The sequence below is a fragment of the Sarcophilus harrisii genome, chromosome 3 (assembly GCF_902635505.1).
Source record: "Sarcophilus harrisii chromosome 3, mSarHar1.11, whole genome shotgun sequence".
Classification (NCBI taxonomy): Eukaryota; Metazoa; Chordata; class Mammalia; order Dasyuromorphia; family Dasyuridae; genus Sarcophilus; species Sarcophilus harrisii.
This window is the reverse complement of record NC_045428.1, coordinates 555,263,436-555,291,368: the sequence shown is the minus strand read 5'-3', so window position 1 is coordinate 555,291,368 and position 27,933 is coordinate 555,263,436. Positions and strand designations below refer to the sequence as shown.

Sequence of the window (27,933 nt, the reverse complement as noted above, 5' to 3'; positions counted from 1 at the left end):
ACCTCCCCCAAGTCCTACTGCTCCACATTACTGTTCTTTCTGTGACCTCCCGCTTGTTCAGTGCCGTCCCACTCTGTGCTGCTCCATTTTCCTGGGAAAGATACATTTCCCTCTCAGCCCATTTTACAGATGGGGAAACTGAAGCAAACAAGGTGAAGCGACAGAGCTAGGAAGCGTCTGAGACCAGATTCGAACTCAGGAAATGAATCTTCTTAATTCCAGAGCAGTGCTCTTGTCTGCTGCCCCCTCCCCCCCAGCAATATCTTCACCCCTTATCCCCTAACAAGCGGAGACTCCGTCCTACCCTCTGGTGGGAAGACATCTCTGGGCGTCCCTGTGTGAGCTTCTGAGTCAGCTGAGCCTCTGGGGGGGAGTTCCAGCCACTCAGTTCCTACCTTTTCCTATCAATCATAATTTTAGGGAGGTGACAAGGGAATTTGGAGGGGGAGAAGTTGTTTCATTTCATGTTCTGTCCCCTTCTCCAATTTCTGGGGGGCACATCTAGGAACAATCACGTAAAAGGGGAGACAAGGTTTGGCAAGGGTCAGTGCTGTAAAATTACCCATGCATATGCTTTGTAAATAAAAAGCTTTAATTAAAAAATTAATGCATAAAAGGCATTGAGCATTTGTGGGGGGAAAAGGGAGGGGGTTACAAACACTTCACCAATTTCTGATTGTCTACCAGTGGAGCAGGCAGGGCGAGGTTCCGGCTGCCCGTTTCACAGCCCAAGCCACAGAGACCCAGAAGAAGGAAATCATTCCCTCAAAGCCCCTCAGTACTTTGGAGGGAGGATTGGGAGTAGGACCCATGGGTCTGGGGTTGGGCCCCCCTGGCGGGACAGCCGAGGTCTCTTGGGGAGCAGGGAGTCCAGGCTGGGCGGGAGCAGGCTCCAGGCCCGGTTTTGCAGCAGACTCTGTAGGTGTTTCCTCCTCCCCAGGTTGAGTCAGCCTTAGAACTCAGTTGCTTTTTCTCCCTTTCACAGATCTGGCTGCTCTGCCTCCCCTGGCTTCAAGAAGTTGGGGCCACCTCAGCCCGGAGCTCCCCAGCCTGGATCCCGACAGGTAACGCCCCCGGGGCCGCAGGGACCTCCAACAGAGGGACTGTGCTCCTCTTCAGGCAGGGAACAGGGACGCTTTTCTGTGGCTACCCCAGGCCGCCCACAAACTTTGGGTTACCCCTTTTCTCAGAGCAATCCATCTGGTCTGGGGGCCCCAGGGAGCGTCTGGGGCTCAGGACTGGTCCGGACAGACACATTCATCTGGAATTTCTGCCCTGGAGACTGCAGAAGGGTGGGAGCGGCTGCTTTGTTTATCTCACCTTCTCTGAGCCAGAGGAGATGTAGCTGGGGATGGAGAAGCCAGGCAGGCTTAGGGTCACAGAACCCCCCCCAAGACACCAATGCTCCCCCCGCTGTAGTAGGCTCTGGCCCCCAGCTTCCCAAATTATGCGCTGTAACCCCCTAGGGGTTTCCTAACCAACTACGGGGGTCATGAAATCATGATTTCTTATTAGCTGCTTTTGATTTGTACACCTGTTTAATACATCTGTGTGCCTGGAGTCTCGAACAATTTCTCAAGCGAAAAGGGGTCGCAAGTGGAAAAAGTTTAAGAAGCCCCGTGGGGCCCACACGAGCCGGGGCGTGTCACAAGTGAAGGTATACAACGCAGCCCAGCTCCGGGCCACACAGGCACATACAAGGCCGCGTCTCTGCATAAGTGGCCCGTCCACAGAGGGCCACACGGAGAATGTGGCCACCTCTCACGCAGACCCCTCCCAGGAGGGAGGGACATCTCGGAGAGACACAGAAGACCCCAGAACTGACTCACACAGACACACAGCTACACAACAACAGCTGAAGGGGAGAAGGTAGACACAAACAAGCAGACAGTCACAAAACAAACAGTACAATCCGCTATGTACACAGCCCAGGACTACCCAGGCCCAGAGGCCCTTCCAGAGCTCCCCATTCTGCCTGGCTCCATGGCGGGGGGTTCCTCCCTTGAGGTCCCCCCCTCCCGGCCCTAACTCCTATGTGTCCATATGTTTATCTTTCTCACCCAGGGCATGGTAAATAGCACCTGAGCTTGTCTGGATTTCCTAAGCGTTCCTACCCTGGTCCCTCCGAGCATGTGATCATCCCTTATCCCTCACCCCTACCCCAATTTGTAAAAGAAACTCTCCCTTCATCCTCTCCTTAAGTTACTGCTCCCCCAGCTTCATCATCTAGGCCTCCAGCACCTCCCAGCCAGGACTTGGGCTGGGTCTGAGCTAGGGAGCACGGCCGAGGTTCCCTCCCCAGAAGAGCAAGCAAGGGGGAGGGCACCCAGAGCCTCTTTTGTGGGTGCCGATTCAGGCTGGAGGGGTGTGGGAGGCTGAGGACGCAGGACAAGGCCTCCCTGCAGGCTCTAGCACAGCCTGGAACTCCCCGGGTGGGGAAGGGAAGGCCAGGAAGCCTTGGGAGGATTTGATGGATCCTGAGACCCCCTTTGGCTCCCAATTCTCCTGCCTGTCCCTGAGGCTCAATGTTTTCTTCTGGGATGGGGGGGCTGCCTTGGTGCCCACCCGTCCACTCTGAAGGAGGTCTCAGGGCCATGTTCTGCCCGGCCCCGAAAGCTGCCTTGGGTGGCCTCTGGGCCCTGCCAGCCACAGATGGGCTCCAGAGACACCCCCCAAGCCCGGGGCCCAGGAGGGAGGAGGGGAGCAGGCTTGGAGCTTACTGGAGTGAGCCCTGGGCCAGGGCTGGGGGTGAAGGTACGCAGTGGGTGTGGAAGAAGGGTGGGGAGGAAGTTGGGGAGGTTGCCTCATACAGGAAGGCAGAGGCCAGATCAGGGTAGAAGTGGGGGGCCGGGCAGAGCCTCCCAGGGTGGGGGCAGCGGATGTGGGGAAGCGAATTGATGTGTGGGCCCACTGTATGCGTGTGTGTACAACCCACAGCCAGGAGGATGGGCATCCGTGGGCTGCACGCCGGCTCCTGTGCGGGCCGGCCCTGACACGTGAGGGCTCACGGACTCCCTCTGTGGCCCAGCCCTTTGTCCGAGGGGGCTCCTGCCCAGACGGGCATCTCTGCTCGTCTGTGTCTCTGTACATGCCCATGGGCACTCTGTGTGCAGGCGTGCAGTCTGTCCTCTGAGTCCTGGCCTCTGGCTCTCAGGCCACCCAACTGGCCCTCTCTACTGAGCCTCTCAACCCCGCTCCTGCACAGACTCGGGGGCGGGGAATCAGCAGGGCAAGTTCTCAGGGAGAAGTCCTGCCGGGGGGTGGGCAAGGCTGGGGCTGGACCCAGGGGCTGATCTTGGGACAATCTCCTTAGGGAAAAGCTGTCCGCAGGCAGCCCGGACGTCGCTACCGACTGATGTCACCGAGGGTGCCTAGGACGTCAGAAGGATCCCTCTCCTATCGGTGGTCCTGGGGGCTGCTCAGCCCTGCCATCCCATGGCGCATGAAGTGGAGGCAGACACATTGCTGGATCTCAGCTTCCTTACCGAGGAGGAGCAGGATGCCATCGCCAGTGTCCTGAGCAGGGATGCCCGTCTGCGCCAGTTGGAGGAGGGAAGAATCAGGTGAGAGTGGGAGCAAGGAATAAGGCAGGCAGGGCCCTGAGATGGATGGAATAGCGTAGCTTTGGAGAATTAAAGGGCTGCAAAGGAATCTTAGAGCGCAAGATGTTAAAGGTACTTAGAACTTAGAATGTGACCCTAAAAACACCTCAGAACACAGAATATCAGAGCTGGGAGGGATCTTAGAACAGGGAATGTCAGAGCTGGGAGGAGTCTTAGAACCCGGGATGTCAGGGCTGGGAGGGCCCTTAGAACAGGGAATGTCAGAGATGGAATCTTAGAATCTTAAAACATCTAGTAGCAAAGCATCTCAGAGGTCAGAGTATATCTAGAATTCAGTAAAGGATTCAAGAACACTATGTTATCCTTGTGGACAAGACGGAGAGATGTGAGATCAATGATCACTCAGTTATGAGGATTTGGGATTCAACAATAGTAGTCATTAGTATACTGATGTCAACTTGGAGAAAAATCTGAGAGGTATATCCTCCGGGATCTGTCCTTGGTCGTCCAGGGCTACTCAACATTCTTATCAATGACTTGGATGAAGCTTTAAATTGATTAATTTGTCAGACTGGTGAATGACATGAAGCTGGGAGATATGGATAATATGTCAGATGGCACAATCAGGATACCAAAAGATCCCAGCGGACTGCAACAATGACCCGAACCTAATAATGTGAAATTTCATATGGATAAAAACCAAATCCTGCTCAGGTTCCAACCATCAACTCTGTAAGCACTGCATGGGGGAGAAATACCTAGAGATTAGTTCCTATGGAAAGAAAGAGATCCAGGAACCTTAGTGGACCTCAAACACAGTAGTGTGACATGGCAGAGAACATCAGCTGATTCGATGCTGCATTCAGAAAGGTTTCTTTGGCCCTGGTCCGAAGACATGTGGAGTATTGGATCTAATATGTTTGAGGAAGAACCTTAACAAGATAGAACTTGCCCAGAAAAGGGTAATGAGAATCCAGGAGACTGAAGGACCTAGAGAAGAGGGGATGTGATAAACAATCACGCAGATAAGGGGCAGGTCCTGGATTCGGAATTTCCTTGGTGTAGAGAATTCTCAGTCGGGGAATTCTCTGCTATAGTAAGTCAGTCAGCAAGCATTTGTTGAGTGTCAACTATATGCCGGGCACCAAGCTTAGCACTGGGGAAAAGAGTGAAAGGCACAAATAGTGAGGTCCGGTCTAAATGAGATTGCTGTAAGTGCACTCAACGTGCATAAAGGGATAAAGGGAAGGCAGTGACTTTAAGGGGAAGCAGCTTTCTTCTTTTACAAGGCGAGGCTTGAAGGAAGTCAGGGAGGCAAAGATGTGAAGGGAGAGAGTTCCAGGCATGAGGGTCTCGGGGAGTTGGCAGCTGGAATATTTCAGGTCAGGACCAGGAGACCCGGGTCCACAGTACATGTCAGGGAGTAAGTTTAAGAAGATTGGAAAGGTAGGAGGGGGTTAGCTTGGGAAGGGCTTTAAAGGCCATAAAATGGAGATAATAACAGCACTTACCCGCCCAGGGTGTTGTGAGAACCGAATGAGAGCATAACTTGGCACAGTGGCACATAGTGGGTACTAAATACAGGTTACTAGTTGTTATCATACAAGAGAACTTTGTGATGTTTTATCTGATACTGGAGGCAGTTACACCACTGGAGTTTATTGTATAGGGAGGTGACATGGTCAGACTTGAGCCTTAGGAAGATGGGTCCGATGAGTGAGTAAGAGAAGAGGGACATGAGCAATGCAAGCGGATTTGGGGCCCCTGTGAGTCTTAGATAACACTGAGAGATACAAGCAATTTCCCCGGCTCCCAAGCCAGGGTTTCCTGCAGCCAGCTCTTTAGCCACTTTCCCAGTTTCCCATGGGTCTTTAGAAGAGGGGCTGAGCTTGTCCCGTTGAAGTCCAGAGGGGAGAAGACCACAAGCGGCAGAGAGGCCCATGGAAGCTGCCCTGGGAGCTATCCAAGGTGCTGCCTTGGCAGGAGGAGATCATCCATTACTGGAGGTCTTCAAGCAGAGATAGGACAATACCTCAGGGGATATGGGTTGTAGAGGACTCTCAGGGTCTGTAATTCTGTAAGACTCTAATTAATGAGTTTGACTGAGGAGAGATGGCTTGGGAAGGAGGAGAGCAGGCTGAGGGTGAAGGGCATGGGGGATTGCAGCTGATTAGGGAGAGTTGCCAAGAATTTATCAGGGACAGAACCAATCAATGTCCACATTGCCATCTCCTCAGCAAGCTTCGAGCATCACTGGTGGACCCTGGGCAGCTAAAGATCCTGACAGGAGACTGGTTCAGAGATGCCCGCTCCCAGCGGCACCGCCATGCCCGCCTGGGCTCTGACCTTGTTCGAGCCTCCATCCGCCGGAAGAAAAGGTCCAGGGGTGAGGAGCTGCTGCTCCAGGGACCAAAGGCCCCTAGGAGTTTCCATTTGGAGCCCCCCTAGCCCATTTTCTCTGAACAATGCCAGTTAGGAAGTAGGTCCCAGCCTTGTGGGTCTTGGTGCCCCGCCATGTGTCCCCTGATTAGCCTGGCACACAACTCCTGTCCTTCTCTGGTCTTTCTCATAGCTTAGCATGGTCAACCTCCTGGGCACCGGGTCGTCCTCCCACGTTGTCCCTGTTGACTTCCACCCATTTCTTCCTTGACCTAGACATAAGGGGCAGAATGTGTCTTCTGGGAGGACTGAAACAGTGTACCTAGCCCGCCCAGTGGGTGCAAGGATACTGGGGGCAGGGAACACTGAGGCCCTTACTTTGGCACAGGTGAGCCAGAGCTGGGGAGTGAAGGAGAGCCTGAGGAGGAGGTGGGCTCCAGGTAAGAGGGGAAAGGAGTTAGGGGATGCCAAATGGGGTACCAATGGGGCTGAGAGCCCCAGAAGACCAGGATCCTTCCCCTGACATCCTTTTCCCTGCAGTCTCAGGCTCTCCTTGGAGGTGCCCACCCCAGAGAGGGACAGTGAAGCTCAGGTGAGAAGGGAGCTGGGAGAACCCCTGGATGCAGCTGTGGTGAGTGAAGCACAGATTAGCAACTGAGTCAGGCAGGGTTTGCTCTGGGCTGGGTTTGGACTTTTGTGGGACTGGAGCCCAGGAGGATTGAGCCTATAAAGCCCTGAGTCAGGCTCACACAAGCCTTAGGTCAGCCCTGGCCTGAGGGGGAGGCAAGTGAGCTGTTCAGTGAGAGTGGGAGGAAGCAGCTCTAGGACATGCTAAGCTGGTCCCACAGCTCAGAGTTCTCAGCCCCACCCTCAGGCTCGGGGCCTGGGCACCAAAGTTCAACCTCTGGTCTTCCCTCTGACCCCCCCCCCCCAATTCTTCATTCTCTCCTCCTCACCCCCCAACCCTCCCAGCCTTCCTCTTCTCTGTCCTTCCAGGCTCCAGCCCCAGCTTCAGTTGAAGAAGAGCCAGGGTCCCAGGCCCAAGCAGGTGAGCAGCCTTGTGTGGGGAGAGGGCCTGAGCAAGGAAATACTGGGGGAAGCAGGCAGGTCTGATGTTGGGAAAAACAAATGAAAAATCCAGGCAGCCTGGCTCAAGGGAAGAGATCTTCACCGGGAGCTGGGAGACGGGATTTTAATTCTAACTCTGTCACTGAGGCTCTGTGACCATGGAGAAATCACCTTTCAGGAACCCGTTGATTGTCAGAGCTGGGAGGACCCTTATAACCCAGGAGGTCAGAGCTGGGAGGGCCCTTAAAGTCTGTCAAAACTGAAAAGACACATAAATATAATCAGCCCTCCTTCCTTATTTTAAATATGGAGAAATTGAAAGCCAAAGAGAGAAGGAAAGACTCCATTTATATATCACCTACTATATGGGTAGACACTGTGTTAAGGATTTTTTTCCCCCAAATATTATGTCATTTGATCCTCACAACAGTGCTGGAAGATAGGGGCTATTTTACAGATGAGTGAATAAAATTGGGTGACTTAACTGAGGGCCCAGGCTGGATTTGAATTCAGGCCTTCCTAACTCCAGGTCCAGCATTCTATCCACTATCTCAGTAGCTGCTTCCAGAAGGTAAGTAATGTACCCATGGCAACGGGAAGAGGTGGCTACAAAGTCAAGGCTAAAGCTCAGCTCTGGCCAATCCACAGTTCCTGTTCTTTACCACTTAAGAACCTATTCTCTTCCTCAAACCAAATGAGAGGTGAGGACAAGAATATGATCAGCCAGCCTTTTTTGTTCCCTGGACTGGCAAATTGCTGGGTCCCTTTTTAGAATAAGGTTTTTTAATGCATAAATAAAAATAAGAAGATTGCATTCTAAACCTTATTTAAATTATCATAATATTTAAAAAAAAATAACAGACCAAAATAAAATCTCTGGATTTTGAGGGATTGGTGGGTCTCAAGTTAAGAATTTCTGGACTAGATGGATTAAGGCTTTTCCCAGCTTGAATTTGCTCTGAGGTAACTTTTAGGTAAAATAATCTATGTTCTAACTTCCTATATCTTAGGGTCTCTGACAGCTAATCAGTTAACATTTATTGGGTTGTATCTTAGTGCAGAACACCCTGCTAGGGAGAGATACAAAATTCAGATAGGATTTTGTCCTCTCCCCTGGAGGAATTTACAGTCTATCAAGGAGATAAGACACCTAACACACCTGCACAATATTAAGCGATAAAGGCTTGGAACCAAGAGGCGGCATGATATGGCACAGGAACTGGAATTAGGAAGATATGGGCCCAAATCACGCCTCTGTCAAATATCAGTGATGATTGTAAAAGGAAGGAAATAAGCATTTATTAAGTATTATGTGCCGGGTGCTTTGCAAATATTATTTTATGTGATCCTCATGACAATCCTGAGAGGTAGATGTTATCCTCATTACAGCTGAGGCAACCGAGGGAGTGATTAAATGATTTATGTCAACTTACAAGGGTCTGGGGGTAACATCCGAATTCAGGTCTTTGTTACTTTGGCATCCCCTAGTGCCCCTGGGCCGGTCAAAACCCCTCAGAGCAGTAAGTCAGGCTTTCTTTTGTTAGTCCCTGTGGAGGGAGGTGTGTGTGTGTGTGTGGGGGGGGACTCAGAGAGATAAAGTCCTTTGCAGATCTTAAATTGGCACCTACTTGTCTGCCACTATTATGTGCCGTTTCTAACACCCCGTGTCTGAAGCTCCTTCCATCTCTGACGCTCCATGTTCGGAGGGTTCTCCCATGTCTGACATTCTGGGTTCTAAGAGCATCTTTCTTAACTGACATCCCGTCGTCTGAGGTATCCTCCCAGTTCTGACAGTCCCGTTCTATGGTCTCTCCTCAGTTCTAAAATTCTATAACAAATACCCACTGATCCTCTCCTTCCCCCGCACGTTTATGAAATCCTTTCCCAATCTGAGATTGTCATCGATGTGCAAACATTATCATGGGAAGAGTTGGTCAGTCCACAAGCATTTATTAAGGGCCTATTACGTGTTAAACGTTAGGGATTCAAAGGCAAAAAAAACCCAAAAACCAAAACAAACCTTTCCAGGTGAGACCCCAAAGGGCCGGCCACCCCGAGCCCTTGCTCAGCCTCTGTGCAGAGCTTGCGCGTGTTTTTGAGGAAGGACTCTCTCGCGCGCAGCTTTGGGGATGTCCAGATTGGGACGGTGGTTAACTCGGTTTGGAGGGATAAACCGCGGGGTGGGACGGGGTGGGGTGTTCTACAGCCTGGCCTGCTCCTTGTCGCTCCAGGTACGGACCCCAGATCCGGAGTAGAGGGTTGGGAGAAGAAGGAGGAGGAGGTGGTGGTGAAAGAGGAGAAAAAGGAAAAGGAGGAGGCGGAGATCCGTGCCGGAGAGGTCCAGGAAGCGGAGCCGGAGCTGGGGCCAGAGACCCAGGGGCAGGGGCAGGAGCAGGAGCCCCACCCTCCCCTCGTCCAGGTAGGCAGGCCGGACTCCCGCAGCTTCCCCAGCAGGCTGCTCCCAAGATGTGGAGCGGAGACCACGGCCCGGAGCACTTCTTTCCCCTCCACTTTCCCTGGCCTCAGAGCTCGGCATTCTCAGAGCCCCAAGGAGGGAGATTCGTATTCCCAGAACCTCCGAGTTGGGCCCCTCACGGAAGGGGGGAGAAAGGGCGGGGATGGGGGCTACTCCGGGAGGGAGCTGGAGGAGGGGGAGCACTAGTCTGGGGAGGCTCCCCTGCCCCCCTCACCACTCTCTCCCCCTCCTCAGGAGGAGCCGGGCCTCCAAAGCTTGGAGAACGGGGACGAGGAGTCCTTAGGCTCCCCACAGCGCGGCTCCGCCCCGCCCTTCAACCGCATGCTGAGCAGTAGCTCCTCCGTGTCCAGCCTCAGCTCCTCCACGGTAAGGGGCGGGACTGGGGGGCCCGTGCCTTGGGGAGGGGCTTGAGGACTGCCCGGGCAGTCGCTCACTCTCTACCTGGCCGGGATAGGCCGTTTTTTCTGGGTTCCCTCCCTGTGTCGGTACCCTAAGTGAGTCCCCGATCCCGTGCCATCTGCCCGTGGCCGGGGCCCGAAAGGGTTCTCTCCACTCCCGCACCCCTCTGCTCGGCGTGGCCCCCGCCCACGTCCCTCTGCCAGCCTGTACCCGTGGTCCCTCTGGGTCCCTCCCCTCCGCCGGTGACCACGGTGTGCCCCATCCCGTGCCCCTGTCTCTGCCTCGCTGGGCGCCCCCTCCCCGGCTGGGCCCCCGAGGAGCCCCTGACCGCCCCGTCTGCCCGCAGCTGAGCGGCAGCCAGCTGAGCCTGTACAGCGAGGGCGAGGCGGTGCCCGTGCGCGGCTCCATCCAGTTCTCGCTGCTCTACCAGCCGGTGCCCGGGGAGCTGAGGGTGCAGGTGCTTCAGTGCCAGGGGCTGGCCCCCGCCCGGAAACGCCGCTCGGACCCGTGAGTCGGGGCGGGAGGGGCCGGGGGGCTTCCGACCCAGGCCGGGCGCTCCTAACCCCGCCCGCGCCCTCTTCCCCAGCTACGTGAAAAGCTACCTCCTCCCGGACAAGTCCCCGCAAAGCAAGCGCAAGACCGCCGTGAAGAAGCGCAACCTGAACCCGGTGTTTAACGAGACCCTGCGGGTGAGGAGGGGCCGAGGGGCGGGGCCAGCGGGGGCGGAGACCGTCCCGGTCCCAGAGCAGGGCGAGAAGCTGACCTGGGGGGCTGAGGGGGGCCAGGGGGCGGAGACCGTCCCGGTCCCAGAGCGAGGGCGAGAAGCTGACCTGGGGGGCAAGGGGCGGGGCCAGCGGGGGCGGAGACCGTCCCGGTCCCAGAGCGGAGGGCGAGAAGCTGACCTGGGGCTGAGGGCGGGGTAGCGGGGGCGGGAGACCGTCCTGGTCCCAGAGCGAGGGCGAGAAGCTGACCTGGGGGGCTGAGGGGCGGGGCCAGCGGGGCGGAGGACCGTCCCGGTCCCAGAGCGAGGGCGAGAAGCTGACCTGGGGGGGGCGGGCAGTGGGGGGCGGAGACTGTCCCGGTCCCAGAGCGAGGGCGAGAAGCTGACCTGGGGGGCAGGGCGGGGCAGGGGGGGAGACCGTCCCGGTCCCAGAGCGAGGGCGAGAAGCTGACCTGAGGGGGCTGAGGGGCGGGCAGCGGGGGCGGGAGACCTCTCGGTCCCAGAGCGAGGCGAGAAGCTGACCTGGGGGGCGAGGGGCGGGGCCAGCGGGGGCGGAGACCGTCCCGGTCCCAGAGCGAGGGCGAGAAGCTGACCTGGGGGGGCCGAGGGGCGGGGCCAGCGGGGGCGGAGACCGTCCCGGTCCCAGAGCGAGGGCGAGAAGCTGACCTGGGGGGGCCGAGGGGCGGGGCCAGGAGGGTTGGGCCTGGCTGAGGGGGCGGAGAAGTTAGCGATGGGCGTGGTCAAGGCGGAGAACCGTCCCGGTCCCAGAGCGAGGGCGAGAAGCTGACCGGGGTGGGGCGAGGGGCGGGGCCAGCGGGGGCGGAGACCGTCCCGGTCCCAGAGCGAGGGCAAGAAGCTGACCGGGGTGGGTCGATGGGCGGGGCCAGGAGGGTTGGGCCTGGCTGAGGGGGCGGAGAAGTTAGCGATGGGCGTGGTCAAGGCGGACATCTAAGAGGGGTGGGGTCTGACCTAGGGGGTGAGACTTGAAAGGCTAAGGAAAGGGGCGGAGTTTGAAGGAGGATCGGGATGGGGGCGGGGTGTAAAAAGCTTGAAGGACAGGTCAGAGCTCGCTGTAGGAGGAGCCAAGGAGGAAGGGGGCGTGGCTCGGGGGCGTGGCTGGAGGGGACCTGGGAGTCGCTGCTGACAGCCTATCTAACAGACTCTCCTGCTCTCAGTACTCGGTGGAGCAGTCCGAGCTCGGCGGCCGCGTGCTCCACCTCTCCGTGTGGCACCACGAAAGCCTCGGCCGCAACCTCTTCCTGGGCGAAGTCGAGGTGCCCTTGGGCACGTGGGACTGGGCTTCCGAGTCGGCCTGGTTGCCCCTGCAGCCCCGAGTAAGGAGACCCCAGAGTGCGGCCATCCGCATCCTGCCCAGCCCGGCCTCCCGTTATCCCCACCGTGTCTCCTTCTCTCGGTCCCATCCCCTCCCAGGAAAGCCCCCGGTGGAGCCTCCACCCCGCAGTTTCTTGCACCAGACCGTTCCCCAGATTCTCTTTGCCCGACCCTGCGGCCCCCCCCCCCCCCGCGGCTTTCTTCTCTCAGCCCCTCCCCTCCCCCGCAGGCCCCGCCTTCCCCTGACGGGCTCCCGAGCCGGGGGCAGCTGTCTGTGGCCCTCAAGTTCATCCCCGCTGGAGCGGAAGGTGAGGAGGCCCCCACCGCGCCCCTCCCCCAGTCCGGGCCGACTAGGCCGGGTCCGCCCCTGAGGGCGCCAGAAGCCGGGAGGGGGAGGGGGGTTGCTCAGGGTGTGGGGGAGAGGAGGAAGCTCCAGCAGCCTGGGCGGGGCGGGGCTTGCTGAGGGTGTGGGGGAGGTAAGGAGGGTCTGTCTCCTGTCTGGGACCGCAGGTGCCGGGCTCCCTCCCAGCGGGGAGCTGCACTTCTGGGTGAAGGACGCGCAGAACCTGGTGCCCTTTCGCTCGGGGTCCCCGGACTGCTACATACAGTGGTGAGCCAGCGCCCCTCCCCACTCACCGCCCCTACCCCCCATCCCCGGCATCCCCCGGTGCCGCTGCCCCAGCCGGACCCACTTCCCGTCTGTGCCCCCAGCTCGGTGCTGCCGGACGACAGTCGAGCCAGCCGCCAGAGGACACGCGTGGTCCGCCGCAGCCTGAGCCCGGTCTTCAACCACACCATGGTCTACGACGGCTTCGAGTCCTCCGACTTGCAGCAGGCCTGTGCCGAGCTGTCCCTCTGGGACTCTGGCACCCTGGGCAGCCGCCTGCTGGGGGGCACCCGCCTCAGCCTGGGCACCGGTGCGCGGGGCGGCTGAGGACGGGCAGGCAGGGGGCACTGGGAGGGCGCTTGCAGGGTGGTGTTTCTGGAGGGCCGATGGTGGGTCTGGGAGAAAGCCGTCCTGTGCCAGGTGGCAGAGAGTGTGCAGAGCAGAAGGCACAGGGTGGCATCAGCTCGTCCCTGCCTCCCCCCAAGGCAAAGGGACATTAGCTAGCACACATGAGTGGCCCGAGCATCCCGATTGCTGGGTCAGGTAGTGCCTGCCCGTGAGACAGTGCCTTCCGCCCCCAGGCAGCAGCTATGGGCTTCAGGTACCATGGATGGACTCCACCCCTGAGGAGAAGCACCTGTGGCAGATGCTGCTGGCCCGGCCTTGCGAGTGGGTGGATGGACTCCTGCCCCTCAGGACCAATCTTGCACCCAGGACGTAACTGCCAGTCCCTGCCAGGTGCTGGGGCAGGAGGGGAATTGGATGGGGAAAATAAAGTCACTACCAGTCTAAAAGGCCCTGGGTCTTCTTGGGGGGCCGGAGGGGTCTGGGAGGGGCAGGTTCTCTCCAGTGGGAAAAGGTCCCAAGATCCAGGGAACAGCCACAGGACTCTGCTTCCTGGCACCCTTTGGGAGGGACAGGAGAGTCAGGGAGTTGGATCTCCATACTCAAACTTGGTCACTTGGGAGAGGGTTGGGCACGGGGACATCCTTTGCCCGCTGTCCTGCCCTCAGCCACAAGCCCCTTCTCTGCCTTCTGGCCTCTGGTCTGCTGGGGCTGTCCCTCCTTGACTACTTCTGTGCATGTGTCCCACCATCTCCCCACCCCTGTCCCCGAGAGCAGGGACTGTTGCTTCTTTCTCTGTATCCCCAGGGTTTTGTCCTTAGTGAGGGCTTCAGAAATACATTTTGCATTAGATATGGGACATAGAATCAGAAACAAATACAGACCCAGCTCCCAGCTGGGTGGATGGAGAGATGTCGATGGAGACATCCAGGGACCCCGTAGCAGTGACAGACACAAATCTACAAAAGTATGCTCTTTAATGTCCTAAGCTGGCTGTGGCCCAGGCCAAGCCCTCCCCCGGGCAGTCCTTCCTGTGTCTCGTCAGCTCCCCCAAACACACTTTGGGGAGGAAGGTCCTCTGCTCCCTGTGGGGAAGCACCAGCTTCTGGGCCTCCGCCTGGATGGCCGCCTGCCGCCGTGACGTCCATGGGTCTGTCTTTGTGCCCCCTGCATCCTGAGCCTGAGGTGGGGGGGCTAGGGCACTGGCACAGCCCTCCGGACCATGATGGCTCTCCAGATTCGGCACACCATTCCACCTCTTGGGAGAGAGGGGAGGGTTCAGTAAACACAGCCTGCTCTTGCCCCACCTTAGGTGGGAGGCCAGTGTGGAGGGTTTGGGGCAGCTGCGGTCAGAGGGAAGGGGGCCCTCTGCCAAATTTGTGCCTGAGTAAATCAGGGAAGATACCTGATCCGAGTATAAACAAGGTCATCTCGACTGGCACAGGTGAGGAGCATGGGCAAGGTGAAGCCGTGGCTCAGGAGCTGGGGGCAAGAGGAGAGAACAGCAGCTAGCTTTCCCACAGCCTTTCAAGAACACTTTCCGAGTCTTACCTCAGTTCATCCCCATAACAGCCCTGACCCTGAGGCCCAGAGAGTCTGCAAGAAAATGTCCGCTTTCCTTGAGTTCACATCCCTATGCCCTTAAAGAGACTGAAGCCAAAATGCGAGGCCCAGAATGGGGGGAGAGCTCTGGCTTGGACCCCCCATTCTGTCCTGGTCCCCCTCACTGGCTCTCCTCAGCCAGGCTGGGCCTCTGCTGGACTTTGGTTTCCTTCTCAAAAAAGAATCAGGAGCCCTGGGTTTGGGTTCTGATCTTGGACTAGTTACTTCCTCTCTGATAATGGAGGGGCTGGACAAAGGCCCTCTCCCCCTTTAACATGGTTCTTTCATGATTCTATCCCATGAATCTGGTCCCTCTCCGCTCCAAGTGGCTGTGACAGCCCGAGAAAAAGGAAGAGGGACAAGAAGAAATCCCTCTGTACTTACTGTCTGGATGGTGCCGGAATCTACCCCCAGCTGCTGCAGCCACTGGGTCAGCTCAGGGTCCCCTGCGGAGGCTGCTGGGCTATCTGAGAGGGAAATGGCCTGATGAGCCCAGACTCCCCTTCCTACCTCCCCCCTCCCTGCTCCTGGGCTCAAAAACCCAATGTGGGATGGCATCTGGGAGTCAGCAAACTGGAGTCATTCTTGTTACTTAGCCAGCCTCTCACCAGAGGGACAGATTCCAGCCCATCTGTGCTGCATCCCGCCTCCCCACTTGGCCAGCCCCACAGGTGGCACAAGTCTCGCTTCCCCACCTGGCCAGCCCCACAAGTGGCACAAGTCCCGCCTCCCCACCTGGCCAGCCCTGCAGGTGGCACAAGTCCTGCCTCCCTGCCCAGGCGCTCCGGGCAGGTGCCCTCAGTTACCGGGAGGCCCAGAGCCTAAGGTTAGAGTTGAGGTCTCCTCTACACACTGCAGGGCTCTGAGGGCTAATGCTTGGCACTGCCTTTCCTTCTCTGCCAGCTGTCCCAGGAGTCTGAAAGACAAGGGGTGATGGGAAGGGCCTGACTGCCTTATACACATCCACTGACTTCTCTTGGGGCAGAGAGTGTCCCTCAGTGGGCTCACCTGCCTGTCTCTGCCCTTAGGAGGCTCAGCTGTGCCATCAGGGGCATGGGATCCTCGTCAGGCGCCCTGGAGTGTCTCCTCCTGGGGGGCACGCCCCTCTGCCCAGGTTCCTGCTCTTCTTCCTCACTGCCCTCCTCAGGTTCCCCTGCAGCTGGCTTCTTTAGCTCTGAAAGAACAAGAGATGGGCAGCAGGAGTCAGTTTGTATTTGACATGAGCAAGGGGCCCCAGGGAGGGCAGGGCTAGCCTGGCCCGGGGTATCTGCTATGGCCCTGGGCCAGATGTGCCTCTTTTCCCTCCCCCTACATCTGCTCCCTTGCCCTTGCCCACAGTGACAGCCCTGTGCCCGTGAGCCCCAGCTCAGGCCTGACCTGTCCCCAGCACGGCCAGGGCTGCCCGCACGGCCCGGCTCATCAGCCCATCCAAGGCGAACATCCAGTGGGGTCGGATTTTGTGCCTCCGGAGGACCCGCTTCACCTGGGAGGGGGTTATTTCAGACAAGAGAAAGCTGAAGTCCAAGGGCAGCGCTTGCAATTAGGGCCAGGCTGGAGTAAGGCACTGGGAGGAGAGCCCACTGTGTCCCAGGTGGGTGAGGGTGCAGGGGAGGAGGAGCAGGGGAGGATCTGAGGCGTTTGGGAAATTCAAGCCAAAGGAGATTGTTTCCATGTGCCTGGGGGACACCGGTCTTTGTTCCCACATGAGCAGAAGCTCTCTTGGCAGGGATTCAGGGGGGACCCTGTGGGCAGGGATGACTTCTGGGCCAGAGGCCAGGGGGTGGTTCAGCTTGAAAGCCCCCTCCCAGCCTTATCCCCACTCACAGCATCCTGGAAAGCAAAAAGGGGTCCCTGGAGTAATCCCACGCTGTGCCCCTGGACCCGAAGCTGCTCCTGCAGGGCCTGGAGCTCCTGGGCCAGCTGTCGGCGGCTGGAAGAGCAAATGTAGCTCCGGAGGCCTCTCACCAGCTGGGCCACCTGCTCCCGGCTCAGGGGTGGCCCAGGGGGGCCCTAGAGAGGAAGCCAGGGAAGGGAAGCTGGGCTGGTTCATCAGGGCCTGGCCTAGAGCCAGGGAATGGTGCCCTTGAAATGTCTCCCTTGGCAGGTCCAGGCCCAGATGTCTCAGAGCCAGGGCTATATGAGAGGAAGGGTTGGCGAGGGGCAGTTGGGATGGGCTGGATGTGGGCAGTGGGGGGAGGGTGGCACCCCAAAACCAAGATGGCTTAGAGATGAAAGGCCCCTGGAGGATCTCCTTTGGAGATGGAGAAAGTGGAATGAAGAGAAAGGTTTCTTCAAGGTCTCCCACGCTGCCAGCCCCTCCAGAGGCCCCTGGGCTTGTGTGCCCACCTGCTCCAGCGCCCGCTGCAGGCCCTCCACAATGGTGGACAGCTCCTGGCTGAGCACTTGCGCCAGCATGGCCCTCTGCTCACTCTCCTTGCGCATCAGGGACTGCTGCGGCGTCTCCTCTGGGGAGGGGGTCTGCTCTCTGGCAGAGTCCTTGAGCACCCTGAACATGGCACGGGGACAATGGCACCAACTACCGGGGCCACTGGAGCCCCGGGGCCTGCACCAGCAGGAAGGTGCAGAGACCCCTCCGGGCACCAGGGGGCACTTGGTGCCTGGTGCAGGAATGGTCCCTCAGGATGGGGTGGACCACAGGGGCCTGATCTGGGACCCTGACTCCCAGGTCTTGGGGAAGCGGCACTCTGCCCCCCCCCCCACCTACAATGCTCACCGGAGCTGGCTGTTGAGGGCTCCTCCTTCACTGAAGCAACGCTTGGGGGTCAAGAGGCCGGTCTGGGGACTGGCCCCCAGACACGGCACCGTCTGCGACTGGCCGACCGAGGGAGCCGGGCTGCTAGGCGGGACACCTGGGGACCAAACGCCGTCAGGCCGGGCCCTGCCCTGCCCCTGCTCCCCTCCCCCGGCCCAGAACACACCTGTAGGGTGAGGGGGCTGCTGGGGCAACGTGGAGTTCCGGGCTTTACGCCGAGGCTGCAAGAAGGGGTCCCCCAGCAGGGCAGCTGCGCTGGCCCGGTGCTTGGGCTCAGGCTCGAAGGTGCGCAGGATGAAGGCTCTGGCTTCCTCAGACATGGCGCCGGGCACCGGGGGGTGGATCTTGTACATGCCCACCTGGAGAAAGGGGGGAAGGTCACTGGGGTCCCGCCCACACGGCCCAAGGCCGGCCTGGCCTGAAGGATGAGGGTACCTGGAACATGGCGGCCTGGGGGCTGCCCAGCTCGTGGAAGGGCGGGCGTCCAGTGGCCATCTCAATGACGGTGCAGCCCAAGGACCAGATGTCAGCTGCCTTTCCGTAGCCTCGGGGGCCCTGGTCAATGATCTCGGGGGCCATGTACTGCAGGGTCCCTGCTGGGCAGAAGCAGTCTGAGCTAAGGTGCAGGTGACAAGGAAGGGCCCATGGCCTCCGGAAGATCCCCCCCCCCGGAATCCCCCTGACCCCACCTGTAAAGGTCTCGGTGCAGGGCGTGATGCCCGCCAGCCTCTTGGAGGTGCCGAAGTCGGAGATCTTGAGCAGCCCGCTATAGGTGTTGATCAGAACGTTGTCCCCCTGGGAAGAGAATGTGGGCACCCGTCAGGGGCAGGGAGAACCCCAGGGCCTGCCGCCCTGCCTTGGTGCAGGGGCCACATGGGTGGAGGGGTCAGCACTCTCCAGCCTGGGCCCATCCTCCCCTCCTGCGCCAGAGACAAACTGCGCTCTGCAGCCCAGGTTTGTGTCACTTCCGCCCCATCCCCATGGCACCAGTGGCTCCTCTGTCTCCCTGGGCGCCTCTGTCCCTCCCACGTCATCAAAGATTCATGGAGTAAAGCCTCAGTTTAGTATTCTGTAAAATGGGAAGCCTGTCGGGCGGCCCCTTCTCCTGCTGTGCTCCTGTCCCTTCCCCGCTGGTCACTCTCCACTGGGCACCCTCGGGTGTGGGTCTGGCCGCAGCTGAGAAGCCACCTCCCGGGCTCTGGGCATCCGAGCGTCGCCGTGGCCACCGTGCCGTCCTCTGGCTTACCCCAAGCCTGCCCCCCCGCTCCCCCAGGAACCTTCGCTCCCCCCAAGCCTGGTCTTTTAATTCTAAAACTGAGCCTGTGGGACTCCCATCGACACCTTGATCACTCTAACCCGTTAAGGGCAGTTTAGCCCCTGCCTGCGTCTTCCAATTTTCAACTTAATTTGTGTCACTTCACAAGCCCTTGTTAAGCACCTACTGGGCGCCCGGCGCTGGGTGAACTGCCTGGACACAGACCAAATGGAGCCAGTCCCCGACCTTGCCCTTGAGCCTGCTTCATGGCTCCCTGTGAATTTCCCAAGTACATCATCTGGGCCTTAACGCTGCTTGTGGGTCAAGACGGTGATGGGGTCAGGGCTAAGCCCTGCAGCAGCCTGCCCCATCGGTCCCTAACGAGTCCCCTCGGCCTGATCATTCCTCGCCTTGACCACTGTGACCCCTCCCCTCCCCCCCCGCGCTCGGGGGTGTTGTTCTCCCCTGAGCCCTGCGCTGTCACCTTGATGTCGCGGTGGATGATGTGGTTGTCATGGAGATAGCTCAGGCCCTGTAGGATCTGCCGGGTGTAGTAGCTAATGGTGCTCTCGTTGTCCTGGAGCGGTCCCCACACAGACCGCAGCAGGGACGACAGGCTGCCTGGGTGTGGGGACGGGCATCAGACCCCGCCGAGCGTCTCCCACCTTCCCCAGGCTGTGGCCCCCTCCCATGGTTCCTGGCCTATGCCTGCCCCCCGGCCCCGGACCACCTGGCCCCAATTCCCCCATTTCTGGCCCATGCTGCCTCCCTGAGCCCCGACCCCCTGCCCCCCATTCCATGTTCTGGCCCATGCTGAGACCTGAGCCCACAGCCCCCCCGTCACAGACCCCCGCTCCCCCCCATCCCACATTCTGGCCCATTGCCTCCTGAGCCCCAGCCCAGCCCCAGTTACAGACCCTGCCCCATCCCAATTCTGGCCCATGCTCTTCCCTGAGCCCCACCCCTGCCCCCATTCCATGTTCTGGCCCATGCTGAGCCCCCCGCCCAAGCCCCTGCACAGACCCCGCCCCCCATCCCACATTCTGGCCCACGCTGCCTCCCTGAGCCCCGAGCCCACAGCCCCACCCCATCACAGATCGCTGCCCCCCCATCCCATGTTCTGGCCTATGCTGCCCCCAGAGCCCCAGGCCCAGCTACCTCCAGGCACCTCCTCCATGAAAATCTTGAGGAAGCCATCCTGGCTGATGGAGCCCAGGTACTGAACGATGTTCTTGTGGCGCAGACGCTTGTGCAGGGCGATTTCTTCGTGGAGGCTGAGAACCTGTGGATCGAGCCTCTAGCCCCAGAGGCCCCTAGCGCCCCGTGCCTGAGCCAAGCACAGCCTCCCCACCAGCGGGCCCGCCACTTCCCTCCGCCCCCTCCTCAGAGCTGGGCCCCGGGTACCTGCTGTCCCTCTCGGGGATCTCCTTGATGGCGATCCGCACCTGGGTGCTGAGGTCCCGACCGGCATACACCACCCCATAGGTGCCTTTGCCCAGGACCAGCCGCTCGCCTGTCTCTGTGTACTCATAGTCAAACTGGGGCAGGGGGAGGCAGGGTCAGCCGGCCCTCGGCCCTCCCCAGGACTGTCCCCTTCCCCGCCCCGGCCCTCACCTCCAGCACCTCCTTGCGGGCCGTGCCCTCATCTCCAATCAGGGCTGGCTGGGTCACGAAGGCCTGGATCCGCCTGCAGAACCTGTGGGGGCCCAGCCAGACACTCTGGGCCTCCCCCTGCACCGGCCCCCACCAGAAGCCTCAGACCCTTGCCAGGCCAAGAGGCAGCTATTTCCGTGCCAGCCTGGGGCAGGCCCAGGGACCCGGCCCTTCTGGGACCCTTGGTCACCTCCCACCCGGGGCCCTGCTCCCCAGCCTGGGGAGGGCGTCAGCCTCGACAGTTAAGATTCGGGGGCACCTGCCCGGAGGCCGGGCCCCCCAGCATTACCCTCGCTCCCACCTGCCCGGACACTGGGTTGCAGCGAGTCCTGGTGACTGACTCCTGGTGAGTGGGGGACCCCCGCCCCAGCCCTCGGGGCTCACCACTGGCAGTACTGCTGGCTGGAGAAGCCCAGCTGGAAGTCCTGGGCCGTGTGCAACACGTACAGGAAGCAGCAACGCTCATCCCTCTTGGAGATGCTGGGCAGGGAGAGACAGGGAAAGGCCAAGGTGGGCCTGGGTCCCCCAGAAGCCCTCAGGGCAGCCCCTCCCTCCCCCGCTGGGTGTCCTCTGCCAGGAACGAGGGGAGGGGTATCGAGGGGCCATATCTCACCTGACTCCCCGGATGGAAGCCTCGGGGAAGGTCCAGCCACAGCCGGCAGCCTGAGGGAGAGGGGACCGGTCTAGGGGAGTGGGGAGTCCTGGGGCGCAGGCTACAGGCCTGGGGGGAAGGGATTCCAGGCCATGGGGAGGGGGGCGCAGGAGATGGGGGTCATGGATTGGGTCCAGAGTGTAAGAGACAGGTTAGTCTGGAGGGAATGCAGGTCCGTGACAGGGAGGATGGGGGCAGGGCTGGTGCCGGGGGTGAGGGGGTGTTCAGGCCCCGGGCCGTGGGCAGGGCTCGGAGTTTGGGCGGGGGAGGGGCAGCCCCACCTCTGTCTCAGACTCCAGCAGGCTCAGGGTCACCGCCACGCTGGGGCTCCCCTCTGTCACCCGCAGCCGGGCTGGCTGCAGCACTTTGTTCTGCTCCAGGATCAGCACCTGGAGGGGAGAAAGGGCCGCCTGTGCCTCCCCAGCCAGCTGCCCCCCATCTGCCCCCATCCGGACCTACTGCAGCAAAGGGCTGGCAGGCCTGCAGGAGGAAGCGCAGCCAGAGAGGCGCCAGCCCAGGCCCGCGCTAGCCGGGCAGAAGTGCTGGTACAGGAGGAAGGTCTCCATGACCGAGGCCAGGTACCTGCGGGCACAGGGCGGCCGGCTTGTCCCGGGAGTCCCCCCCTCAGCCCGCCCAAAGGGTCCAGAGTGTCATGCCAGCCCACCTGGCAGGGCATTGCAGGTTGGCCAGAGGCCACGCCCAGATACGCATCTTCCACCTGCCCTTCGCCCAGCGCCCACTAGCCAGGAGGCGCAGAGCTACCGGGCACCGGCCCAGCCCCGCCTCCCTCCGCCCCCTGCGCTGGGACCCTCACACCTGGGGAAAGGCCCGGGGCAGGGACCAGTCACCTATCTGCCGGAGCTCGTCCGAGTCCTCAAACTGGTGTCCGGCAGCCAGGAGCAACACGGCCGCGTTGATCCCCGAGTGCAGGCTGGGCTCCGTCTCAAAGGCCTTTCTGTACCTGGTGGCGGATCTGGCCGTGAGAGGCCAGGAGCCGACGGCCGGGCCCCAGGCTGGACACTGAAAGGGCCCATTCCCGGCCCAGGACCCCCGATGCTCCCCGAAGCCCCAGGGCTGGCGGGAGGGGGGCCGGCTCTCACCAGTGACAGGCCTGGTTCCGGTGACCCGTGTCTGTGAAGCCAGAGCCGCTGAACATGTCCTTGTAGATGCGGCCGCACATGCAGTAGAGGTCGGGGGCCACGGCCCCGCTGTGCACCAGGGGCAGCAGCACCGAGAGGGCCTTGTCTCTGTCCCCAGGCCTGTTCCTCCTGGAGCCCGAAGGCAACGAGAGGGCGGCCTGGGCAACAGCTCCTGGGTCCCACTCAGGGCCAGCCTCCACCCTGGGCCTCTCCCCCCCACTGCCTCTCCTGGGTCTCTCCCCCCCTGCCTCTCCTGGATCTCTCCCCCACTGTTCACTCCACTATTGTAGGATTCTAGAGTTGGAACTGGATTCATCTACTCCTGTCCCCTCAATTGATGATCTGAAGGCACTTCGTTGTCTTGAGTCCGTAAGCAGAGCTCAGCCACGACAGAATTTGAACTTGGTGCTCCTGCTCCCCAGTGCGTGTTCCTCCCACTGAACCCCCGACTCCCCCACCCGCACCCCTCCCCCTCAGCCCTGGAGGCCGGGCTCCCCCACCTTCCCTCTGGGCCTTACTGGTTGAGGGCAAAGGTGTAGTGGAAACAGATGTTGTGCTGCTCTGCCAGGTCACAGGTGGGCAAGGCCTGCAGTGTCTCCACCAGGGAGATGATGGCCCCATAGTCCTGGGGGAGAGGGTGGGGAGAGACGGTGACCCCTCCCACCCCACGCTCAGCGGGCCCCTTCTCCATGTGCCTGTCCACCATCTCCTATGGGACATGGGCTGGCCTGGGGTCCTGGCTCTGACTCCGGGGGCAAATGCCGGGGGAAACTGAGACAAAGAAGTGACTTGTGCAGTAAGAGGAGGGACTGGAGCCCAGGGTCTGACTCAGAAGCCAGGATGCGTTCCCTTGCATCGCCCCGCCGTGGTTCCCTTCTCTGTACAATGGGCCACCACTAAAATCCTGCAGCGTGGGTGACATGAGCTGTAAAGTCTCACAGGACGGGCACACCTGCACATCCCGGTAGGAGAGCAGCAGGGTCATGATGATGTCGGGGGTCAGCAGCTCCACGCTGTCCAGCCGTTTCTGCAGCCGCCCCAGCTCACGCCGAAGCCGGTCCCCAGAGAAGTGCTCCCGCACCCGGCGGATATCCCTGCGCATGGTCTCACGGAAGTAGCCACTGGGTGAAGGAGGTGGAGGGATCTCCCACCGTCCTGCCCAACGCCCACCTCCCACAGCAGCCCCGGGCTCACGGCCCCCAGGCCTTCCCTCCCAATGCCTCAGTGGCTCTCCCTTCCAGCCCCCCCCCCCCCCCGCCGCCCACCCAAGGTACCCGGAGGTGGTGGGCACAGCTTCCAGCAGGCGCACAAGCCTGCTCACCAGGGGGCTGAGGAGGGTCTCGGCACCTGCCCCTGACTGGAACAAGCCCTCCACCAGCCCCTTCATGACACCTGCATCGCCACACAGGACCTGTCCTTGGCCCGTCACCATGTAGGGGATGAAGGTGTAGCCCCCGATACAATCCTGAAAAGGAGCCCCAGCAATGAGGGGGGGAGCATGGCTCCCCTCCAGCCGGTTCCCGTGTCTGCCCCTTGGCTGTGGGTCAGGACGCCCAGACAGAGTGACTCAAAGGCAAAAACAACAGTCTGGAAAATGGCTGAGGGACCGGGTTATGTGTGCATGTATCTGGAGAGGATGGGTAGGGCACTAAAAGCAGGGAAAAGGGGATTGTGGGCTGGGCTGGACTGAGGTCTGGACCAGGGAAAGAAGCTCCATCTCTACTCACAGCATTTTTCTGAAAGACGTCTTCCTGCAGGGAAAAAATAGCAAGTTAATGGGCCTGACCTCCTGCCCATCCCAGGCCTGTTGAGACCCCCAATGGAGGGACCCCCAGCTGCCCCGGCCCCCTGCCTGAGCCATTCTCTCCCATACTCCAGGGTAACACATTCAGCCACCTGCGAGGATCAAGAGCTGGAGGGACCTTAGGGACCAGTCAGTTCTGCCTTCTTCTTATAGTTAAGGAAACCAGCCATAGGTGTGTAAACTTAAAGCTGTAAGGGACCTCAGAAGTCATCTAGTCCACCCCTTTCCCCGTTTGTTAAAAAAGAGGTAGCACAGTGAACAAGAGTGCTAGACTTGGAGGCAGGAAGTCCTGAGTTCAAATCCTACTTGCAGAGACCTTGCTAAGGGGCCGAAATTTAGATAAGTCACTTAATCTCTGTCAGTTTCCTCATCAGTAAAATGGGGATAATAATAGCAGAATTGTCGTAGGGATCACATTTTGAAATCTATATAAATGCTAGTGATTATTATTATTAAAGGGAAACTGAGGCCTAGAGAGAGCACAGGTCCCAGAATTTAGTCAGAGTTGTAAGAGACCTCAGAAATCTTCAGGCAAGAAGCACTGGCAAAGCCCTTATGTCAAGCACTAAGCCTTGGGGGTACAAAGTCAAAGGTGAAAACGCCTGCCCTCAAGGAGCTCACAAGCCAGACCTCCTATTTTACTGATGAGGAAGAAGATGGAAACTGTGAGAAGCCAAATGACTTCTCCAAGATCATGAAGGTGGTGACCGGGGTGGGAGCAGGAGATAGCCTCAAAATCCAATATACTACCCGATAGTACACAGTAAACACTTAATTATTGCTTGTGGACCTGACTTGAACTTCCAAGAGTCTCATGGTGGGGTAATGTAGGTTGTGAATGAGTGATTTGTCCAAGGTCCTACTGGAGTTAAAGGAGGGAATGTGCCCCCCCTTTCACACCCAGCCTTGCCCTAAGGACGCCCACCTACCCTGAGGGCCTGGAGATCAGGCAGGTCTGCTTGGGCACAGAGAAGCACATTGTTGGTCATGCTGAAACTCTCCCTCACTCCAAGGTGGTAGAACAAGGAGGGTTGGCCCAAAGAACCGCTCACTTCCAGCACAACCACATCTGGAGGGGCAGGAGAGAGAGGAGTAGGGGAGGGTAGAAGCTCATTCTCCAAGGAACCCCCCACCCCCAGCATGGTGTGAAGGTGACAAATGTGGGGAGAAAGTAAAAAAAAAAAACTCAAGAAAGAAGTCATGTCAGATCTAGGGAAGAAATGACATTGTCAAACCTTCTCCGCCCCCAACCACCTCAGGCTTGGTCCCCACAGCCTTCCCTTAGAGAGAAGGTGGGCTACTGCCTCTCCCCAACCCCTGCCACTGGCCCTGGCTTCTGAGCCTGGGGCGTCTCCCCTGTGGAGGAAATGTGGATTCTCCCAGCAAAGACAAAAACAAAGAGCGAATTTCCCAGCTCGTTCCCCAGCTCGTTCCCCAGATCCCCACAAAGGGGTAAGAAAGGGGGAAAGAGATCCATTCATTCTTAGGGGATTCATGAACTGGCCCTGGACTTTAGAACATGGAATGTCGGAGCTGGGAGGACCCTTAGAATACACTGTCAGCTAGGGAGGGACTTAAATAGAGAATGTGAAAGCTGGAAGAGGCCTTAGAGCCCACGAGGTCAGACCGGGAGGGCAGAGCCAGGAGTACCCTGGGAGCCCAGCATGTCAGAACCGGGAGGGACTTTGGACCGCAGGATGTCGGAGCCAGAAGGGCCCTTGGAACCCGGGAGGCCAGAGCTGAGAGGGGTCTTAGAGCTAACCAGGGCGTTGCGTTGGGTGGGACTTTAGAACACAGAATCCTAGGACCGGGAGGAATCTGCTAACAGTGTCAGAGCTGAGTAGGTAGGGCTAGAGACGATCTGGTCTGACCTAAGCATTTTACAGAAGAGAAATGTTAGCCCCAGCTCCGGGTCCCAGGGCCTTGAGGGCCCCTCCCTTCCAACCCCTTCCCGAGGTTGTGCAAGAGGCTGCCTCTTCCCAGCAGGAAGCCCAGCCCTGAAGCAGGGAGAGGCCCTGGGAACAGGGCTCTGGGCCGAGCGCCAGGATTGCTAGTCTCTGGTCCCAATTCTGCTGGGTGCCGACCCTGCAGGGCCCAGGGCTCGGGGCCTCTCAGCCTCAGGCGGGACTCTTCGCGGAGCCTGGTTCTAGGGGGAAGCTGGCTTCTTAGAAGGAGCAATGTCCTCGCCCCCCCCTCCCAGGGCGAAGGGGCCCCTCCCAGCCAGGTTCAAGGGCTGTGGCCCAGAACCAGACTCGGGCGTCCATTTCTGGGGGTCGGGCCGTTGCCAGCGCCCCCCGAAGCTGTTTAACAAGCGTGCGCGTGTGGACCTGTTCCCGTGGACCGGGAACGCCGTTCTAAACAATGATTGCGCGGGACGGCCTTTCGGGGAATAGACAAGCGGGCTCCCAACCCTAGAGAAGTGGGGGGCCGACTCCGGGTAAGGGTTCTGACAGCCCATCACTGCAGGCCCTGAGTGGGTCCTGCCCCCAGGCCCCGCCCCCGAGGCTCCACCCCTCTGTCCCGGAGTGTCTGGTTCTTGGCTCCGCCCCAGACTCATTTCCTCACTAGCCCCGCCCCCAAGTTCTGAGCCCACCCCTCCTAGGTTGTCATCCCTAGAGGTTCCTTTGATAGGTTTTTATAGACACACCCCTTTCTGAGCCCCGCCCCATCAAACAAAGATGCTTCTTGTTTTCTACCTTTGAGCCCCGCCAGGTAACTTCTTTACAGTCGCCCCCCAAGCCCCGCCCACTCTTCTCTAAACCTGACCTTCAGAGGCCCCGCCCCCGCTCTCTTCTGCATCTTCTTGAGCCATCCCCCTGAGTTTCAGCCACTGCATTTTTTGTCCCCATCACCCCCTTCCCACTATCCCTCCAAGCCAGCTCCCTTGATCCTCCCGTGAGCCTTCTAGGCCCTGCTCATTCAGTCCCACGGCAGCCCCTCCTTTGTAGCCCCGCCCTCAGAGTCCAAAGGCCCCGCCCTCCTTTCTATCGCCTCTCCTTTAAATCTACCCTCTTGGATCTCACCTTGGCCTGCCCATTCTGTTTTCTAAGCCTGTAGTCCTGTCCCTCTTAGCCCCGCCCCAGGCTACAGGCCCCGCCCTCACCTTCCCCTCCCCTGGCCTTCCGGCTCTTACAGGTTTTTCCCCTGAATCCCGCCATTCTTAACTCCGCCTCCGGCCCTGCCCCTGGCCCCGCCCCCAGCCCCGGCCCCGCCCCCAGGGCACCGCTCACCAGCAGCCGGCTCGGGCTTACTCACCGGCGTTGTAGAAGGCGTCTAGCGCGGCGGGCTCGCCCAGGGCCACGGTCCCAAAGGGCAGCGTGCGCAGCTGCGGCGCCGGGCGCGGCCCGGGCAGCTGGGCGCAAGCGTCGCGGAGGCAGCGCAGGGGCAGTGGCTCGGCCTCGGCCTCGGCCTCGGGCTCCCGGGTCAGCACGTAGACCACACTCAGGGGCCGGCTCCGCCCCCAGCCCCGGCCAGGGCCCGGCGGCCTCGGGGCACTCGGCGCCATAGCCAGCGGGTCTTGCCAGCAGCTCCCGGCGCGCTCCGGCCCCCGCCGGCCCGCGCCGGCCATCCCCGCACCTCAGGCCGGTGGCCGCGCTGTGGCTCCAGCTCGGCGCTGGGCTGCCGCTCTCACGTGGGGGCCGGCCCCGCCCCGCCCCGCCCCGGGACACCCGTGGGCCGGAGACTCCCCAGGGCCGACCTACAAGCGGCCGGGAAGGGGGAGGCGCCGGGGAGGGGGCGAGTCCGCGCTCCAGTTTGTTCTTTTCCTCGCTCGGCTCCTCGGTGCCCCCCGAGGCCGGGCTCGGGCTGGGCCTCTCCCGGGGACCCCGAGCCCGCGAGGACGGACGTCAGCGAGCAGGGAGGCGGCCCCCATCCGACCCACGGAAAGTGCTCCGCAAGGCTGCATAAATGCGGGGGAGGAGGATGCTGAGTCTGTGTGCATATATTATGCGCCTGCTGTGTGCCCGTTGGTGGAAGAGTCCCTCACGCTCTCTCGTCTGTAAAATGGAAACGATAATGTTTCCCTTCAAGTCTTGTGAGTGTGAGCGACCCTGGTTAAGTGATTTGCCCGATACTCCGCAGAGACCAAGCCGGCGGGAGACTCAGATCTCGGGGTTTGGTTTGTGTTTTCTTCGGGAGGCTCCTCGCTGCCTCCTCTGGTGTCAGA

The 27,933-nt window shown here is 60.0% G+C and overlaps 2 protein-coding genes across 5 annotated transcripts; one reads left to right on the top strand and one right to left on the bottom strand.

The window, feature by feature from the left end:
- Positions 1–631: 631 nt before the first annotated feature.
- Positions 632–13,339, top strand: SYTL1 (synaptotagmin like 1). 4 transcript variants are annotated; one of them, XM_031962492.1, is made up of 15 exons: positions 632–1,064; positions 3,314–3,563; positions 5,801–5,949; positions 6,331–6,382; positions 6,483–6,573; positions 6,915–6,990; positions 9,242–9,429; positions 9,721–9,852; positions 10,232–10,392; positions 10,472–10,574; positions 11,782–11,940; positions 12,168–12,246; positions 12,449–12,548; positions 12,650–12,855; positions 13,127–13,339. In XM_031962492.1, the coding sequence occupies exons 2-15, from the start codon at positions 3,436–3,438 to the stop codon at positions 13,264–13,266; spliced, it is 1,764 nt and encodes a 587-aa protein (XP_031818352.1). In that variant the 5' UTR covers positions 632–1,064; positions 3,314–3,435; the 3' UTR covers positions 13,267–13,339. The 4 variants fall into 4 exon arrangements, with proteins under 4 accessions (XP_031818352.1, XP_031818353.1, XP_031818354.1 ...); XM_031962493.1 differs by having other exon boundaries at positions 634–1,064; positions 6,939–6,990; XM_031962494.1 differs by having other exon boundaries at positions 635–1,064; positions 6,483–6,534; positions 6,939–6,990.
- A 75-nt stretch (positions 13,340–13,414) lies between these two features.
- On the bottom strand, positions 13,415–27,439 carry MAP3K6 (mitogen-activated protein kinase kinase kinase 6). Its single transcript, XM_031962496.1, is given in 29 exon segments — positions 13,415–14,148; positions 14,296–14,372; positions 14,877–14,959; positions 15,299–15,408; positions 15,501–15,666; positions 15,870–15,975; positions 16,317–16,502; positions 16,839–16,998; positions 17,227–17,362; positions 17,432–17,624; positions 17,701–17,858; positions 17,955–18,060; positions 19,005–19,141; positions 19,679–19,794; positions 19,913–20,058; positions 20,135–20,216; positions 20,558–20,653; positions 20,787–20,836; positions 21,107–21,235; positions 21,291–21,337; positions 21,340–21,407; positions 21,490–21,786; positions 21,926–22,093; positions 22,483–22,589; positions 22,917–23,085; positions 23,239–23,429; positions 23,692–23,715; positions 24,698–24,837; positions 27,024–27,439. Coding segments are annotated over 29 exon segments (3,825 nt in total). The 5' UTR covers positions 27,337–27,439; the 3' UTR covers positions 13,415–14,084.
- Between the last annotated feature and the right edge of the window lie 494 nt (positions 27,440–27,933).